This window comes from Pezoporus flaviventris, unplaced genomic scaffold (genome assembly GCF_033815535.1).
Source record: "Pezoporus flaviventris isolate CSIRO_AGI_PZ_B2104156 unplaced genomic scaffold, CSIRO_AGI_Pfla_v1 ptg000022l, whole genome shotgun sequence".
NCBI classification, from domain to species: domain Eukaryota; kingdom Metazoa; phylum Chordata; class Aves; order Psittaciformes; family Psittacidae; genus Pezoporus; species Pezoporus flaviventris.
The window spans coordinates 6,760,673-6,780,664 of NW_026892570.1; the positions used below are offsets into that span (position 1 = coordinate 6,760,673).

General features: G+C 40.1%; 1 protein-coding gene across 1 annotated transcript in view; it reads left to right on the plus strand.

Moving 5' to 3' along the window:
• Positions 1-5,860: 5,860 nt before the first annotated feature.
• Positions 5,861-19,992, plus strand: part of SYK (spleen associated tyrosine kinase) — a 30,383-nt gene continuing 16,251 nt past the window's right edge. The window contains exons 1-5 of the mRNA XM_061456358.1: positions 5,861-6,306; positions 7,721-7,881; positions 16,457-16,595; positions 18,004-18,082; positions 19,072-19,109. Coding sequence (XP_061312342.1) covers positions 5,893-6,306; positions 7,721-7,881; positions 16,457-16,595; positions 18,004-18,082; positions 19,072-19,109 — 831 coding nt within the window. The 5' untranslated portion in view covers positions 5,861-5,892. The remainder of the gene's footprint in view (positions 6,307-7,720; positions 7,882-16,456; positions 16,596-18,003; positions 18,083-19,071; positions 19,110-19,992) is intronic.

The window sequence follows — 19,992 nt, forward strand, 5'->3', positions numbered from 1 at the left end:
AGGCCAATGGCATCCTGGGGTGTATTAGAAGGGGGGTGGTTAGTAGGTCGAGAGAGGTCCTCCTTCCCCTCTACTCTGCCCTGGTGAGACCGCATGTGGAATATTGTGTCCAGTTCTGGGCCCCTCAGTTCAAGAAGGACTGCTGGAGAGAGTCCAGCGAAGGGCAACTGAGATGATTAAGGGAGTGGAGCATCTCCCTTATGAGGAAAGACTGAGGGAGCTGGGTCTCTATAGTTTAGAGAAGAGGAGACTGAGGGGTGACCTTATTAGTGTATATAAATATATAAAGGGGGAGTGTCACAAGGATGGAGCCAGGCTCTACTCAGTGGCAAACAATGATAGGACAAGGGGTAATGGGTACAAACTGGAACACAAGAGGTTCCACTTAAACTTGAGAAGAAACGTCTTCTCAGTGAGGGTGACAGAACACTTGAACAGGCTGCCCAGGGAGGTTGTGGAGTCTCCTTCCCTGGAGACATTCAAAACCCACCTGGACACATTCCTGTGTAACATTATCTAGGTGTTCCTGCTCCGGCAGGGGGATTGGACTAGATGATCTTTTGAGGTCCCTTCCAATCTCTAGCATACCGTGATACTGTGATACTGCGAGTCAGGAGATAGCACTTACACTGTTTTCATTACAATGAGATGTGAATAACTAATTTAGGGCATAGGCAGCATGACTAGATGTACGAAGTGTTATTTTTTCTCTCACATTTTGTCCCAGCTGGTAGACACATAGAACATGTTAATAGACTTCTAAGAGCTGGAGTGTCTGTACATTTGTTTGATTTTAGGAGGGCAGTTTGTAGGTATGATAAGCAGAGTCAAAGAAACCAGTCTTGCACATGAACAGCCCTTTTTGCTGGTCTTTCATTCAACATGTTGGTCAAAGCTTCTATCAGGAAAACTTCAATCTCCTTATAGAGGGGTCTGTTGTGCCAAAAGTGAACTATTGGCCACAATTTTAATCTCAGAAGTCTTTATGATACCCTTAGCATCCAGTGAGTGTTTCACCTTCTCTGTTTTCTGTGTCTGATATGATCATTCAGTTAAACTTGATATGCCTATACATGTTCCCCCTTTGAATAGTGGTTTGGAACATCTAGAAAGATTACAGAAATTTTACTTAGAGGCTGTTGACACTGTTGCTGTGCATACATATAATTTCTGGCTTGTGTGTATTCTGTGACTTCTTAATGAACAGGTATGAGGGGTTTTTCAGCATTTATATTAATACTCATAAATGTGCTGAATTATCAGCAGTGGAAAAACTTGGCATTGCTGATTATACAAAAAGACCACCAAAGAGAACTTGTGTCTGCGCAGCTCAACTTGAAGAGTATATAGTAAATACTGAGACTAAACAATATGCTGAGGAGTAGCCTGATCTGAAACACATCAAAGTCAAAGTGAATTTTAACTTCAGTAGCGAGTACATCAGAAACTTTTGCAGCTAGGGAATGCAAATTTCCCCTCCCACCCCACTCAACTTTTACTATATTATTTTTAAATTTCATTGCAGAGCTCTTTATCCTTTATAGACATAAAGGTCCTAACATTTCTGTAAGTCCGAAACTAAAGGCATGGAGAAAAGAAACTTCCACGAAATACTTCTCTGAGAATAAATTTCCACAGATAGAGTGCTGTGGCAAATTCTGTTTGAATTTTGTTCACTGCAACATTACTGAGCTTTTTTGAACAGATACTGTACTCTAATGCAATTTTTGGCATGAGAAGTATAGGGAGCCCTTGAGGGCTGGCACATACCCCAGCTGGTTCCCAGCCCTGGTTCGGCCACCCCCCAAGGCAACCTACTTTGCTCACAGACGAGGTGGTGGCCTCTTGTTGGTTGCAGCGGCCTCAGGGCTGCTGCCCCTCCTCCTCGGGACTTGCTGTTGCCTCCCAGTGGAGTGCTCCCTGCCCCCGCTGGGAGTGGAGGGTCCGGGCACGGCCCCCTCTGGCTGCTGCTGGGGCTCTTCTTGCTGCAGTGGTGATGGCACTGGAAGCAGACGGGTGGCTGGGAAGCTCATCCCTGGTGGATCTTGCTGGGCTGCTGGAGGTCCCTGGGCCAGGGCAAGGAGACCTTCCTGCTGGCCTAGCAGATGGCGGGCCTCCCTGCCACACCACTGCACAGCAACCTGGATAAGCTGTTGCACAAATGTCACTGTGCGGGTGTGGAGATAGACCCCAAGCATTTGGACCAGCACCTCTTCATTCATGCCATAGTTTGTCAGGAGGACCCTGATGGTGTTCTCCACTATGGCTGCCTCCAGCCACCGGTTTCGAAAGATCTGCTGCAGCCTATGTTCAGCCCAGGACAGCACGGTCTCAAGGAGGGTCGGGTGGTCCTGAAAAAGGTTTATCCCTCCCTCAGTCTGGAGGTGGCCCACAGGATCCCTGGGCACCCCTTCTGCAGCCTGTGGATGGGATGCTCCAGGGTGATGGAAGTCACGGGAGGCTGGGCGACTGGGCATTTCTGCCTGGTGAATGATGACTGATGGTGTCAGAGGTGATGTGATGATATGCTCCCTGTAGTCATCGTCTGCCTCCACTGTGTGCAAGATGGACTGGATCCTCCTCCTGCAGAGGGGGCACTCGGGCTTGATCTCAGCCCATCGCAGGATGCACTGGTAACAAAACTGGTGGAGGCATGGCATCACATAGCTTATGTCTTCCCAGCTGCCCAGGCAGATAGCACAGCGGTCTTCAGGCACCATGGCCATGCTCTCTACAGGCTGCAGTGGGTTGGAGGGAGTTGGTGATGTTGAGCTGCTCCCTGTCTCCGGTGCTGCAGCAGCGGGTGTTGTGCTAGGAAGAGAAGAGAGGCCACGGTCATTTGTTGGCTGGGAAGGAGAGAAGAAATGCCCAGGTCCTTCAAGAAGAAAACCATCCCACCTCCCCAGGGTGAGGTGTCCCTGCACAGCTCACCTCTGCTGCTGTAAGCTCAACTCTGGGGTATTCTGGCAGGGCTGGGAAAATCCTTCAGTAGCTCTGGAGCTGAGCCCTGAGAGCTGCAAAGAATGACTCTTCAAGCACAACACCAGCACAAAGGCCTTGCTTAACAGTCCAGACCTTGCAAACACCACAGCTGTGCCTGCCGCAGAGCTGCCAGTCCAAAGCACCATGTGCCAGAAGGCCCTGTGTTAAAACATCAGTTCCTTAGTTGCAGCTTTGCATTATGGACTTTCCCTTCTTACATGGTCTTCCATAAAGTCCTCTCCGCATGTGCTCATGTAACTCATTTAAAGGCTTTGGCCAGCTCCAAGTAGAGAGGTCTATTAACCCTGTTCATAAACATCCTGATTTTTTTAATGCTGATTCCACAGACTGCTGGATGGCTTCCCTAAAATTTTACCTTTAGTTCAGTTGTGAAGGGCACATTGTTTTTACTGCTGTATCCTGCACAGCAATAGAAACAGGAACTGAACTTCTGATCCTTTCGTCTGCTTCTATCCAAGCTTAATGCAAGGTGGGAAAAGAGAGCTGCAGTAACCTAAATAAAACACAGAAAACAGTATTTTGTCAGTTAATGTTCAGAGGTTTCATATTCAGTATATATACGTTTTTCTTAGTATATACACACTGGGAAAGAAATACAGGATATGCAGTGATGTTGTAAACACAAACAATGGGGTTTATTCTTTCATGTATTGTTGCCTTGTTAGTCTAAAGTCTGCATAATACACTACAGATAAGAGAGGCTGTCACTTATTTTGTATACTTAAGAGCATTTCAATATCAAGTTGTCACAATTGAACTTCAAAGACAAGGAAAATAAAAATTTTGTTAATACAATTGAGAGATACTCCCTAAGGAAAAGTTTAACACAGACAAATAATACGAACATAAGCACTTCATACATTTTTCATATGAATATAACTTTTCAGATTAAGTAATTTTACAGATGCAAAGGCAATAATAGGATTTTTGTTCTCTTTCTAGACTGAAGGAAGGTGTTGAACTGTCCCTAAATGGAGATCCTTCCTTCTTAGGCTACATAAACTGTAGATGTAACAATCTGTGGCCAGCCTTGATTAAACAGTGTTGTTGCTTAACCCCAGACAGTAACTCAGAACCATGCAGCCATTCACTCCCCCCTGCTTTCCTTCCCCCCCACCTCCGGGCAGGGTGGAGAGCAGAATCACAAGAATGTAAACCCCATGGGTTGAGATAAGAGCAGTTCAAAATATCAAGTATAATACAAAACTATTACTTCTAATAATAGTAACGATAGGGGAAATAACAAGGGGAGAGAATATAAAGCTAAAAAGGAAAAAAAAAACAACAATAAACACAAGTGATGCACAATACAATTGCTCACCATCTGCCAACTGATACCAGCCTGAACCGAGAAGTGATGTGGGCCTTCCAGATGACTCCTCCCCCCCCCCCAGTTTATATACTGGGCATGACGTGCTGTGTTATAGAGCACCCCTTTGGCTACTTTGGATCAGGTGTCCTGTGTCTGCTTCCTCACGGCTTCTTGTGCCCCTCCTCACTGGCAGAGCATTGGATACTGAAAAGTCCTTGATCAGAGTAAACATTACTTAGCAACAACTAAAACATCAGTGTGTTATCAGCTTTGTTCTCAGGCTAAAACCAAAACACAGCACTGCACCAGCTACTAGAAGAAGAAAAAGAACTATTAGATTACATTGCATTACATTACATTGCAAAGAGAAAAATAACAGCTGAACCCAGGACAAACAGTGATTGGACTGAGGAACCATTTGGAAGAGAAAGTATATGAGAAAGTATAAGAAAAACTCGTACTGTTCCAAGAAACAATAACTCGACCTAAGTAATTACCTAAGTAATTGTAGTTGTGGACCACTTCATCTGACCTAAAGATATGCTTGCAAATACTCTTGCTGGGGTATTCTTCCCAGTATCCATTAGTCATTTAAAAGTCTCTAAAACAAGAATTAACCAAATTCAACTTTTGTATTCTGATGTCTTCAGTAACTCAAAAGAGAAAAAAGTAATTCCAGCACAATGCTTAGCTGTCCAGGCAGTGTAAACCACCAGTGAGGCTTAAAGAAAATAAATTTCTCTGTTGACAGTGTAGGTTAGAGACTGGGATAACTCAGGGAAGACAGGACACAAAAACATTGCTCCTGTAGCTAGAGTTCTGTAGAGTCCTTGTGCATATTTTTAAGAAATATATATTGAACTATAATAGTGTTACACTGTGTGTGTATATGATCTATATATAAAAACATGCTTTTTATTTTTTAAAAATAAAAGATGTTTATGCTATATTCATTATTATTCTTCAGAGATCGTGAACTTGATTGACTCCTGTGTTTTTATTGGTAGTCTGCCTTCCTATTATGTAAGGTGACAAGACACTATAATTTTTTCATCATTAGTATTGGTAAATCTCTGTGGAGAAGAATGTTAACTATTTTAATATAAGACTTTTGTCCATACTCAGCCCACATACTGGCATAAGCTACTCATAAGCAAAATTAGAATGGCACAAAACCAGAAAGAAAAACTTCTCACTGAATCTGTCTTACCTAGTTATTTCCTTGTATTGGAAAACACCTCAAGGCCAGGACCAAAGGATAGATGAAGGTGTTCAGGAAAGTGAAAATGTCAGGACCTCTGTATGGCTAGGCAAAGAAGAAAAGTGGCAAAGAGTCAAAGGTAACTTGTTCAGTTATAGGAAACTTTTCTATTGCTTTATAACAAGGAAAAACTTCAATTGCGATTTAGAAAGAGCACTTCTAAGGTAAAACCAAAAATCTTTTAAAAAATGTGCTTCTGACATACCACATATGAATTGCCATGTTACTAGATTATTCTCTTATTTCCAGCTTATACTCATGTCTCCGTCTGTTTTTCAGATATAGAATACTTTCGCTTCTTGGAAAAGAAAAAAACATGGCTTCCAGCACAGTGAACCCTGCTAACCATTTGCCATACTTCTTTGGCAATATTACACGTGAAGAAGCAGAAGAGTATCTGATGCAAGGAGGAGCGAGTGATGGACTGTACTTGCTCCGCCAAAGCCGGAATTACCTTGGTGGCTTTGCTTTATCCTTGGCCCATGGAAGGAAGGTTCATCATTATACCATCGAGAGGGAGCTGAGTGGCTCATATGCAATTGCAGGAGGCAAGTTGCATGCCAGTCCTGCTGAACTCATTAACTATCACTCAGAAGCAGCAGATGGCCTTATCTGTCTGTTGAGAAAACCTTTCAACCGACCACCAGGCGTTGAACCCAAAACAGGACCCTTTGAAGATTTAAAAGAGAACCTCATCAGGGAGTATGTCAAACAAACTTGGAATTTGCAGGTAAGTCCAGGATGATTTTGCCATACAGTGGTCTTTGAGTTAGGAGAAAAAAGAGATTGCAGTGTTTGTTTCCAGCTATTACTGTTGCATACTGTGGCATTTTTTCACAGTGGAACCATAGCTGTTGAGTTTTGAGCAGTGGGGGTGGTTTTGGTTTTGTTTTGTTTCTTTTTTCCCAGTGCATGCAGTATGCTGGCCATAATAGTTTTCCTTAAATTTTACAAAACTTAGGAGCTTTATGATGTCTTTGGCTGGTATAGCCTTATTTACCATCTATCTATCTAGCACTAATCTGTGTCATCAGATTTCCACATGCACCAAAATAGATGTAATGAACAAGATATAGAAATGGTTTGTTTATTGCTTTTGTTTCTGAATTTTTGTTCATTGATGTGCAGGCAGGCATGGTGACATGGTGGCTTGTTTTGCATCCTCCCCTCTTAGCTGGCCTCCTGCGTATTTAAATTTGTCCAAAACAGAACTTGGTTTCTTAACTGCAGAACACCGCTTATACATCTTTGGTACTGCCTGTGTCAAGCAGGTATGTTCCATGCTGAGGAAGACAGGTTGGATTTTTTCCTTAGAATGACTGTGAAGAAGCCAGTCCTAACGTGGAAACACTAGTGTAGGAGACTGAAGTGGGAATTTTGTTTCACCTTGGGATGCCATGAATTACCATTATGAACTAATGGAGTTACACTAGGTTTTTCATCTCTTTTGTTACTAGCAAGTAACCTTGTGTGTTTTGTTCTCTAAAGTATATCAAGCAATTCACAAACTGGAAAAGCCTGAAACTTACTGCAAGTGTTGAGGCTTACAGTTCTTTCTGATGAGTCTGAGCCCAGTCTAGAAGGAAGTTGATGAACTCAAGCTAAAAACTGATGAAACTAGGGGGTTTTGCCCTCAAATTCTGGGCCAAATTTACAAGTGGTAGGTTGTAGGTTTATAGGTATATAGGTTATATCAAAATATTAACATAGTTCACTCTAAAATTGGGACTGTCCTGCCTGCTTTTGGGGAACTTGTACTGATGTCCTCAACATTAACACATTTCAGCAGTTCAAAGCATGTTCAGTTTATTTCAGGAAACTGTCATAGGATATTGAGACTATGTATAGTTAGCTATGTCTCAGTGTAAAAATACGGTGTAATTTTCAGTTATATGCTGATATATTAAAAGATTAATTTACTACTTACTTTTCTTTTTATTTATCAGAGGTAAAGGAAGAATTCCAGCTCTGTGATGTTTAGATTATTCTACATTAGTTTCTGGTTTAATATTTTCATAGCAACCAGATCTTTTCTTTATATATGTGTAGATTATAGATGTCCCAAAAGCAATCCTTTACTGGGAGCCTACCTGTCATGTTTTCAGTGCAGGAGACAGTTTGACTGTGTTTTTACCACTCTCTAGGGGCATGCTCTTGAACAAGCTATCATTAGTCAAAAGCCTCAGCTGGAGAAGTTGATTGCCACTACAGCCCATGAAAAGATGCCATGGTTCCATGGGAGGATCTCACGGGAAGAGTCAGAACACCGTATCCTCATTGGGCCAAGGAACAATGGAAAATTTCTGTGAGTGTTTTTTTTCTGGTATTTTTGTGTACCACCACTGTTACTACACAGAACCCTTGAGTGAATCAAATGAGAGAGAGTATGCCCTAAAAGGTGAAAAGGCTTATTCACAGTGAGAGAGCCCAGTCGAGCATGATATACATGACATAATCATCCCTGTATTAAGCAAGTGCTTCCAAGATTAGGTTTCTACTTAGCTAAAGATGGGAAACCATAGCAAAAGCATGGATCATTGGTTTTGATCAAGTACTAGGTTTAATTCTAAAGGGAGCCTCAGAGAAACTCAATAAAGAAAAATCCATTGAACTCTGTTTTATAACTGATAAACAGTACTGACTGTGGTAGGCTAACCTACCTACCTGGTAGGCTGTCACACTCCCTCTCCTCAACGTAACATGGGAGAAAACAGGATGGAAATGCATCATGGGTCAAAATGGAGACAGGAAGATCATATACCACTAACTCTCATAGGCAAAACAAGATTCCTTTTGGGGAAATACAGTTATTCTGTTATCAGTTAAAATTGAGCTGGACAGTAAGAAACAAAGACAAAAACATAAATAAAACACCTTCCCCTCACACACCCACACCCTCAGTTCTCACAGGCTCAACTTCAGCCTTCACACCTGAATCCTTTCCCCACCAAGCAGCACAGGGGAGGATGGGTGTAGGGTATAGGCTGCAGTGAGCCTGTAGCAGCATCTTTCTGCTGCTCCTTCATCCTCACACTGCTGCAACATGGGCTCTCCACAGGAAATATCCTTCAGGAAACATCCACCTGCCTGGAGGGCAATGATGTGGACACCTGCTCCACCATGCCCCTCCTGCAAGCTGCAGAAGACTCCGCTCTGGTGCCTGGAGCATCTCTTCCTGACTCCTTCTCTGTCCTTGGTGTTTGTGCTGCCATTTCTGGTTTGTGTTTGGCTTTTTCTCTCCACCACCACCCACCAAGTGTACATCTGTCCTTAATGATGTTTTCACAGAGGCAGACACCATATACATGGCTTGGTGGTGCCATGATCTTGGTAGTGCCCTCCGCAAGTGTCCATTGAGGCCAGCTGGAACCAGGGCAGCCCCTGGCCTTGTCAGAGAGGCCCTACAGCATGGCTGCCACAGTCTGGCCACTTGCACCCTGTACACTGACTCACCAAAGTTGTAAAAATACAAACTGCCTGTTGGGATCTATAACTGTCAGTTTCCCAGGGACAGTGGTGGTGCTTGGTTTTGTACTTACGCGATAAACGGAATTGCTTTTACCTTGGTAATGCCATTTTCTGTCTGCCACTGTCTGCATTTACTCGACCTTGTGATGTTTTGTTTTCTGAGTGCAAATGCGTCATTTAGGGTAGTGACTAACATCCGTCACCTCATGAAGATTAGAGCCAGGCAAAATCTTCTAGCAAAAAAAGATTTTCTTTGGAAAACCCTCATTTGAAAACGTGTTTTCACTGAGCATTTTTTTTTCCCTCTGTCCCCCAGTGGAAGTATTTATATGATAGAAAATGAAGCTTAAGGGTCATGAACAGGGAAGGATCACTTAGAGCTGTGCAATTCCTGAGAGAAACTTCTTCACCCACTTACGTGGTCGTCTTCAGCACTTGACTATCTTTGACTTTTTTAAAGCTAGTCCAAAGTAAAACCCCAAGAGTGAGTGCAGGATGGGTATGCTTCTACAGTACCCACTCTTTCACTTCACTGATTTGCCGTAATTATGTCATCCAGGTGGTCATTTACCAGTTGCTTTTGTTGCCATTTGTAACAAAAAAATTGTTATAAATTTGTTAGAATTTTTGTTACAAAATTTGGTGGATCCGAAGATTCCCCTTATCACAGATTAATATTTTCTGAATTATTCTTCCTGTAGCACAGAAGTTTCATTGGTTTGATGAATGTAGTCACTGTCACAGAATACAAGCACAGCATTACCATACTATCACTCCTTTTCATTGCCCAGTGATTTTCATAGTGTCTTTTTCTACATTTTAGACACAGGAGCAGGTATCTGAAACAAAGCAGCAACCCTTTCTTTTGATGGCTTGTTTTTTTTCTATTAAAAAAATCCTACTTTCTGAATTAACATCTTACCAAATCAGTGCTATTTAATCAGTGACCTGAGTCATGTATTAAAACTTGCAGATTTTCCAGTTTCTTTCTTGCACACTTTGGTTTCTGTGTGGTCAAAATGCTTCTCTTTGGGGATATATATATATATGTATGATTTACTATTTTTATTCAGAGAAATGGTTCTCTTAGCTATCATTTCTTAGCTAGATGTGTGCTTTGGAGTGAAGGAGTGTAATATTTTTAGCAGACTTGACATTTTCAGTCTCTTTTGTAGACTCTGGTCTCTTTTTAATCTTCTATAGTTATTTCTACAGCTTTAAATGGAAATACTCCCAAGCATTTTCCTGTTCCCCCTAGGGATGTTCTGGTGCTGTTTGCAGTGACGTGCTCAGTGAGCTTCAGAGGGGGCAGTCAGACCTCTGTGGGACTGCGTATGTCAGCGGGTGCCTATCTATAATAGTTCTCTAGAAATCAGGCAGCTGCTTTCTCATGAGGTAGATAAACCCCACAGAGGGGAAAATGCAAAATTCAACTATGTACCAATAGAGCTTAGATGGTATGAAGATATAACTGACAGTATGTTGAGCTTGAGTCCCTCTTAGTATGACACTATTTACTTCTGTACAGTGCTTTATGATGCATTAGTTCTTCTTGCACAGACTGCCTGTCAGGTTTAGAACTTAGTAACCACTTAGCTGCCCTTTACTCTTACTCTCCTGGGGAAGAAACAGGGTTAGCTCTTCATCTGCCCCATAATTCAGCAGCCAGAGCAGCAAGAGAAATAATGTGATGATCGTTTGTATCAGAGACTGGTGATCTCTGCGCAGTAGACCTAGATCTCTGCTCCTCTAGATCTCAGCTTGGTAGACCTAGAGGCTCATCAGAAATAAGAAAAGAACTGTCTAATTTGGACAGGTTTTCTGTTTTCTGCATATGTGATTTGCCTAACATGGGCTTGCTCAGTACATTTTGAGAAATAAACCACTCATTAGTTAGCTAACTGAAACAGCAGCAGCAAAATTTCTGAGTGCTAGAGAGGTGCGTTTTGTATTTCAGGCCCAGGCATTGCATACTTTTTCACTACCTATCAGCAGAGCATGTCGGTATTTTCTGTCCATCTGTAGGCTGAAGGCTGTGAATTTGTGCTTGTGAATGTAGCTGGTCAGGGACTGTTTCTCTCAAGTTGGTCGATACATTCAAGCCTGGTAGCTGAGTGAAAGGTAAAACTTAGAAACATTCAGTGTCTAAGAGAAGTTCAGGTGTTAAGATATGACTTGGAGCCTGGGAAAATAGGAGGAAGGTAGGTTTTCAATGAGATGTACTATGAGGCTATTCAACATAAACAGGTGCTGGTATTTGACAAAAGATAATCTTGTTTATTAAAATAATACATTTTAAAAGGCTAGAATATTTCTGTATAGTCTTTCACAAGGGTCTCTAAAACTTCAGTACACCAGAAATCTGCTAACAGTCTGACATGCGTACCTTGAAACAAAATCCAGTACTGCAGTCTCTGTGGGAACACATCTATCACTCAGATTTCTAAAGTGATGCTTTGCAGCACAACAAGATTATCAAATCTAGGTTTTTTTTTTTTAAAATACCATAAATATGGAAAGAATTTAAAAGCTTCCTGAATATGAATAGCATTGTGAATCTAACACAGTGACTCATCCAAGCATCTCATGGCATCTCATGACATCAAGTCTAAACTGTCCCTTATTTGTCACAACAGTTAACACTAGTAAAACAATTTAGAAATAAAAAGTTTTGAAGTGCAGTTTTCCATAAGTCTTCTTGTCTTTTGTCTGACCAAAAATCTGTGGGTTTGATACATGTAGCAGCCTATGTGTACATTAATCTTACTGTCTTCCACTAGGAATTTACCACTGGTGGAGTGCATTCTGAGCTAGGTGATTTATCTGATGTTTAAAGTATTCTTTAAATAAATCTATCAGTATTGTTTGCATCCATAAATGGAATTGGACATCGTTAATATCAGACAAAGAGAAAACAGTCCTATTAGACATGAGCTTAATTTAGAGATGTTAATGATGAAGCTCCTCTTCAAACTACCAAGCACTTGCTAGGCTTAGATGACCTAAAAAATTTTCCAAGATACATGAAAAAATACAGACATTGAACCATGCTTCTGGAGATTCCCCTCCACAGCAGCCTGGATGATGCCCACAGCTATTTGGGAGAGGTGTTTGCTGATCTTCAGTGAAGTGCACTGTTAAGTGCCACTTGCAGACCATTACAGCAGGGCTGTGGCTTCTGAAGGCTATCTATACACTGCTTTAGCAGCAGAGTGGGTTGGGGGTGTGAAAAAAACACTGAGATATCTGACTGAGATAGCTGTATCAAGAAAATCCCATGTTACAGGTGCAGTTATACAGCAGAGCTACTTGTTAAGGAGCAAATTTTAGTGGAGCATAGTGTATTTTGCTGGCAGGGTAATGCCAGCATTGCTGGCAATGCCAACAGAATAGTCTGCAATGATGCAGTCATTCTCGCAAAGGTGTTTCTTCACTGTGCAGCTTACTAGCGTGACCACGAATTGAAGTTTTAGGTTGTATTGTAGATAGCAGTAGTGTGTGCCTGAGCTAGCTCCTAAATTCTACAGTATGCTGACATTTCTGAAACAGCTTTTAATGTGTTACTAAACAGAGAAATTATAACCCCAAGAGAACACAAATGTAGATGAAGACTGCACTCAATCCATTTTTTCCTTTGTATGATCCTTTTACAGATAGCATCAAGGTCATTCCTTATTGCACTCCAACTCAGAATATGTGCAGTCATATTTGAAGTGATAATGACTAGCCATATTGTTAATAATGTTACGAGAGAGAGATATACATACAGGCGGACAAGCAGGGAATGGCTGGAGTTTGATCAGCAGTGGGGAATGTTGATATCTCTGACATCAAGGAAGCTGTTATAACTGAGAAGGCAAAGCAAGGCTGAGAACAAACTTTTAACACACCTTTGGATTCAGGACTGATAATATTTCACACCATTCCTAAAGCAAGCATTTTACTAGTTTATTTCCTTCATTATTCTCCACTGTAGAATGCTGTGACTTCTTTCCTACACAGTCAATGAGGCATATTGTAATAGCAGTTTATTTTTTTTTCACCCTCAGGGAATTTTTTTCCTTTAGAAAAAAGAGATCATTTGGCTTTTCACTTGGAAGCAGAAAAAACAGACATTCGTTCTTTTCCCTCCAAGCAAAAATAGAGATTCTACCAAATGAGAAAACAGATAGCTATTTACACACTTTGTAATGATATACCAAATACTTCCTGGCTGCTATTTTGATTACATTCACAGAAACATAAAAAATACTCAAAAGTACACTGCATGAAAATTTAAATCAATAAACCTTTTTTACATTGCATTGCATAACAATTTGAGTTTCTCAGATCTTTCTAAAATTGCTCTTTTAAAATGTATGTCTTAGAAACTCTGGATACCTTGGTGCTTCTCTCATGTATCTATGTATTCAAATTTGATTTCAGTAACATTGTTGATTATCAGTGGTTTCATTGTTCATTATCACTGTTTCTGATTAATCTCAATGTGTGAAAAGATTGTTTATTTACAGGTGTTTCTTATCTGTATATTCTCACTCTGTAGATTTGTATTTCACTACAATTGCCATGAAATCGAGGACCAGGTGATATTTCACTAGTGGCTTCCTTCCTTGTTGAAATACTTTTTTGGTTTTTTATATACAGCTTTTTAAAATGAAGATTCTTTTGTTGTTGTTATCAGTACTGTCTGTAATTTCCAAGCACATTGAGGCAGATAGTGCGTTTGGAATTTCAGGGTTTTTTCGTTTCATAGGAGAATTTCATATATGAAGCAAGACCCCAAATCTAACATGATAGCCCGTGGTAGTACAGGCAGCATCCTCAAGAAGATGTGAAAACCTTGATTTCAATTTTAAGAGGTTTCACTTTATAACCTTTCAGTTTGAGCAGCCTTTTATTTGGTACCATTTTTTTGAATACCATTTTTCACAGTATCGGTACTGTAAGATATTGGGTATAGTGTACCCAAATGAAGTTTTGGAGGCTTAGTCTAACCTAGGCAGCCATTATCACAGTCTTCATAACCAAAATGAAATTGCAAATCATGGTCTGTGACTGTACTTGTCACCAAAGGTAGTAAAAGTTTTTGATCTATGATGATAAGTTCTGTGAGAGCACTTTTTTTGGACCAGTAAGGGATCTCATTGCCAAAACTGAGACTTAGACCCTTATTTGGTTGTTGCTTCAATGCTCTTGACACTTCTGCTCTTCAGACCTGTGTTGGAAGATACTAGTACCTCCTGTTGTGTTCTGTAGGGATCCAATTTGTCCTGGAGCTGACTGGCTACAGTTTAAAAAAACACCTGGGCTATAACCCCAAGAAAAAGAGGCTGTGTCTGGGAACTGGTCAGTCATAAGTGTTAGAATGGAGATTTTTTTGTGCATGCTGTGATAGGGGTGTCTGACAGAAGTTGCTGTGACTGTGAACTGCAGATGTCTTCAGAGTTAATGTAACTGTTGGAGTGGGGGAAGGGATTGCTCAGAAATGCTCTCTTAAACCTGAACTCTTCCTAAATCGTGCACTGAATACTGATAGGACTGTTTGGATCTATGCCATGGTCCCTAGAAATCAGGACTCTTCTCCCATTGATGAATGTGATTTCAAGAAATGTTTACAATGCTACTTGGAACAGTAAAAACTCTTGCAAATGAGAATCGGTTTTAGTAGAGCTAATTGTGTTGGAGCCACCATTTCCTCATGAGAAACACAAAGGACATTTTTTACTAGGAAACAATCCATTGCATTTTTATAATCTTACGTATGCTGAACAGAAATCTGAGTGCAACGAAATGCTGTTCATTTGTGTTATAGAAACAATGTCTTACATTCTGAAAATATTTTTCAGCCTTATTTGGTAAAAGAAAGTCACAGAAAGACAAAGTAAAAGCCGTTCTTCCTTTTAACAGAACCTGTTGCTCACCACTGGTCAGTCATCACAGGAAATCAGCACTCTGAGAAAATATCTGAATATCATGAGAAACCAGATTGTGGTGTTTTAAGTTGCTTTAGAGATACTAGGCAAGTTACTTTGGTTTCAGAAAAAAGACTGACCTTGGTTCTTTTTTTTTTTTAGCCAGTGTCCTGTTCACATCTTATGCAGCAAGAATCACTGCTTGGAAAAAAAACAGTTGCATAAGCAGTTCAGACAAAACACCTTTAGTTCAGCCTTGAGTGGGTCAGCTGAAGAGCAGAATTTACAGTCTTCTGAGATATGATAGCAAGGACTAGTGTTACTCACAGAAAAGTTTCACAACACTTTAGTGAGCATATCCTGCTATATTTCTTTTCGGGACTTTTAAAAAATTCAGGGGAGAATGAGTAGATTTCTAAGCACAATGGAACAAGTAATGTTTCAGTGTTGCTGAATCTGGGTTTTTCGTAAGACAAACCCATTATTCCAGAAAATTTTAATCTAGCTCTATTTCTGTTGCACTGACAGCAGCAAGTGAACATAGGCAACTTAAACTAAAAGAAAAAGCATACTTTCTAAACCCAGAAGTGCTATGGAACTAGTATAAAACTCGTATCTACTCTGGGAACAGGCACGAGAAGACACTGGTCCCAGTGTGAGCTAGCCTTGAGTACACATAAAACAACTCTGCCAGTCTTCAGAGGCATCTCAGGTGTTACTTACAGATCTCCTGTAAGAAAATCATCCTGCCTACCTATGAATTCTAGACAATGTCTTTACATTTTTTGATTTCTCACTGCTGAAGTTTAAACCAGATACATACTCCCAACACCATGGAAATTTCATGTGAATTTCATGTGAAACCTGCAAAGCACTAATGTCTTTACCAAAATTTCAAGAATTTATGATTACAGAAACGTATGCTTTTCTTTACATTCCCAGTCAAACAAGATGCTTCAGTGCACAAAGATTTTCCCTTTATTTGTTATTTCACATTATGTTTTTTTAGTATTTTATCTTCTGCCCTTCCTGTCATCTCTTTATTTCAAAATAAGAGATATGAGAGAGAAATCTTGCTTTAGCGAAGGCAGTAATCTGTTGTTTTTAATTCTAGGTCAACTTTAGAGGACACTGAAGTGTAGCTGTTTGCATATGCTGAATCCTGCTCTCAGATTTCCATGGGCTTTGCAGGCCTGCAGTGCATAAGCCTTCAAATGCTTCCTTGCTTGGAGAGTGCTTTGTGTGCTGCACAATGTTTTGTAGCTGCCTAGCAAAGAGCTCCACATCCTGAATTTTTTTGTTGTCATCTCTTGCCTTTTGTGGGCGAAAAAAAAAAAATAGGGAATTATGTCTAAAACCAAATGACACTAAGGAATTAATGAAAAGCTTAACAAAATGTGTTTAAAAGTTGCAGTGCTGATTTTATTTGGTTTTAATTCAAAAGCTTAAATGAAAGGGTGATTTTAAAAATAACCATCAGAATCTCTCTTATTTCTACAGTATCCGAGAAAGGGACAGCAATGGTTCCTATGCCCTGTGTCTGCTGAATGATGGAAAAGTACTGCATTACCGTATTGACAGAGATAAGACAGGGAAGCTCTCCATACCGGATGGGAAAAGATTTGACACCCTCTGGCAGGTCTGTTAAATTTGAATCACTTGGATATCTGTCATCATATTTCTGTGTAACTGAGTAAGGCAGCTTGTTTTATGACGCTGTGTGACAACAGTCTTAATCTAAACAGCAGCATCATTTGGCAGGTTATTTTTCATATATTTCAAACTTTATGTGGTTTCTACACAGGAAGAAAACATATGTTAGGATACACATAGCTTTACTCTGTAAGTGTAGAGAGTTTGATCTTTTTCACATGTGATATTGCAGCTTGGGCCAGTTCAAAATAGCTGTAATTATTATGCAGGCAGCTGAATATTATCTAGAGTGGAGGACCATTTGCATTTGCAAGTGATCAATAATAGCTATGCTAGGTATAGTCTTTTGCTAATGAGCTTATAACAGCAAGAAACAGAATTCTAGGAAGCACAAAGGAAATGGTTTAGGATGCTGTGCACATACTGCATTCTTTAGCTTTCTAATATTCTACCTTAAAGGCTGAAAAAACATCGTTTGCTGAAGGTTACCACCAAAATATGTCTGAACCCTGGTAAAGATTAAGCAATTAAGGAATTCATAGTTGACTATGCCATAAATGGTAATAAAGTGAGTATTGGAGAAATGACTGTGTAAATTGAAAATGCTAAGCGAATTTAAATCTCTGCAGAAATCTCTTACATCCTCTTTGCTGAAAATTCTATTAAAACAAGTAAAGTGAGCCACAAATCTAAAATATGAGTCTTTACTTGTATATATTCATTCTTAGCCTTTCCTGTAAAAGTCCTGCATATTACTTTCCTGGAGTCAGTGGAAATTTAAAAGCAGCTATGCTGTCTTACAAGTTTTTCAAATATGTCTGCAACTTTTTCACTCACAGACCCCCCCTCCTTTATACCCAAATGTACCAAAGACAAAATACCAGTAATAAAATGGCATGGTGAGTACAACCGAGGAGCAAAAATGGCCACAACTGTTGGTGCTATACATTTATTAATTGCTTACATCCCACTGCGACTTTGAGGGCCAAAGAAGGCATTGCTTATGAGGACAATTCCTGCACTATAGTTATACCTATTTTGGGGAAGAAAAAAAGAAAAAAAGACAAACTGACTTATAAAAAGAAGTGATTTGCTCAGAGGTACAAAGGTAGCAGAACCGGGTGTGGAATCCTGAGTCTTACAAATTCCTGGATCAGGTTCCAGATTCATCCATAAGGTTGCATCAGAAACAAATCCCTGCTAAAGAGAAGTAAAGATGAAGTAAGAACATGTGCAATAAAGATCTGCTGCATGCCCTGTTCACTTGCTGTAATATGTACCAATCGTACATATGCACACAGTTTTAAAGAGACAATTAATTATATCATCTTTACCTTTTCATATCTTTTTCTCTTCTTTTCTCTTTTTTTTTTTTTTCCCTCTCATTCTGGTAGTTAGTTGAGCATTATTCATACAAACCAGATGGATTATTAAGGGTTCTTACCATTCCCTGTCCACTTGGCTCAGAAAATGGTGAGTTATTCCTATTATTTTAATATGTATAAGTAACCATGGTAATGATGATAAAGATGTGTGCCTTTTTTCCACTTGCCATGTAGGTGGGTACAGATTAAGGTAGATTAAATTTGGATTAAAAAAAATATATATAAATTTCCAACTTTTCAAATAAGTTGTGTCAGACCATGCAGAATAGAGGCAGATCCTGTAGATTAAGGGAGTCTCCCAAGTCCAGTTATGGCTGGCTCTCAGTTGACATCAGATCGAGAATGTGCTTTGCTTCTTGAAGTGGCTGTGTGTGTTACGTGGACCCCACACACTAACAAGGTGGTTATCCTGGCACTCCTCTAACTGTCCTTGTTCCAGGCTGAGACCAGCATATCAGCAGCAGTGCTATAGGCATTCAAGTTGGGTGTAGTTGCACCCAGTGTTGGAGAAAACAGGGCAGAACAAGGGATTGGCTGCACCTGATGTTGAAAATGGGGGTCAGAGAGGCATTCTTTGATAACCTGGGAGAAGGGGAAGGGATAGTGGTGTGGGGGGTGTGCCCTGAGGTTCAGTATATTCTTTGTCCTGTTTCTCCTTTAATGTCATATTAAATACTGATGAGACCTTGTCCTTCCTCTTGCCCTGACTGTCAGGGAAAAAAAAGATGATTCTGCTCAATCATTGACTAACTTGTGCTATTCCAGAAGTGGTGTTCTTTTTCTAAGGCCTTCTGTCATTCAAACTAGATGTCGGTGCCATGGTGGGAAGATATGCCCATACTTATTCTGCTTCATCAAATCACTTTAGGCACTACCCATACTTTTGGCTCTGTGGCAGCAAGTACCAGAGTCTGCTGCACATTGGAGACAAAAGGAAAGAGGGTTGGTAAGAAGAAAATGCACTGTAATGTAATGCAATTTAAAAAATAGAAAGTTGGTTCCCTATGTAAAAGTTTATGTTCTTATAGTACATTTCTCACCTTGCTCAGCATCCTTCCACATGTGATTATTTTACAGATAACGTTGGTTTTCCTTTTCCTGGACCCCCTTCTAAGGTAAGAGTAGGTGGTGATATAGCAACAGCATTCATTTGAGAAGACTTGCAGTCACATACTGCTCTAAGAAGCCTAATGCTTGTATATTGTTAATCAGTGAATTTGTTTTTAAGGTATATAAGTAGTAGGTTGAAAAGAATAGGCCTAATATATTCTAGCATGGTTATTGCTTTCATCAGAGTTTTGCATGAGCTGTTTGTCATTTAATTTTGTGAACTTTTTTATATATAATGTATGCAAAAATCAGTATTTATCATATGCGGAATGCCTCACTGATCATCATTCTATAGTGACTGTATCAACATTAGGAGGAGAGATAATGCCTTGTCCGTTTTGAGAATCAACTGGCTGAAGTAGAAATTGAGGTTCATTTTTTTTTAGATTAGGTGTGTGCACCTAACAGCAGACTTTGCAGAAGGGTTTAATTCTTTGTGTAATGAGGGAAGTTCTTTCATCAACTCCATGAAGAGTGAGCAAGCCCATCCGTGATTATAATTGCCTAAGTTCTTAGGGTCCATTGATTAGAGGAGCCACCTGAGGTGTAATACATAACACCATCTCGTTCAGCTGTAGCTGATCTCATCTGAAATCGGGAGTTTAATTTGGTTGTGTCACTACGCCCTGGAGAGCCTAATCATCTAAGTCATTATCTCAATGCAGTCCCACATCATAGAAAAAATATTTTTGTTTAAATAAGCAATTATATTTACTTCAGTACCTGTGTGTCCATGAACAAGAATTCTCCTACCACAACCTTCTGAAAATCAAGTGCCCCGTTAAATCATTGGAAATTACGCAACCAATATTGCCAAAATTATGCAACCAAAGTCTTACTGTAGTTATTTAACTTTTCAAAGAAGTAGTAACAACCCCCCCCCATGTA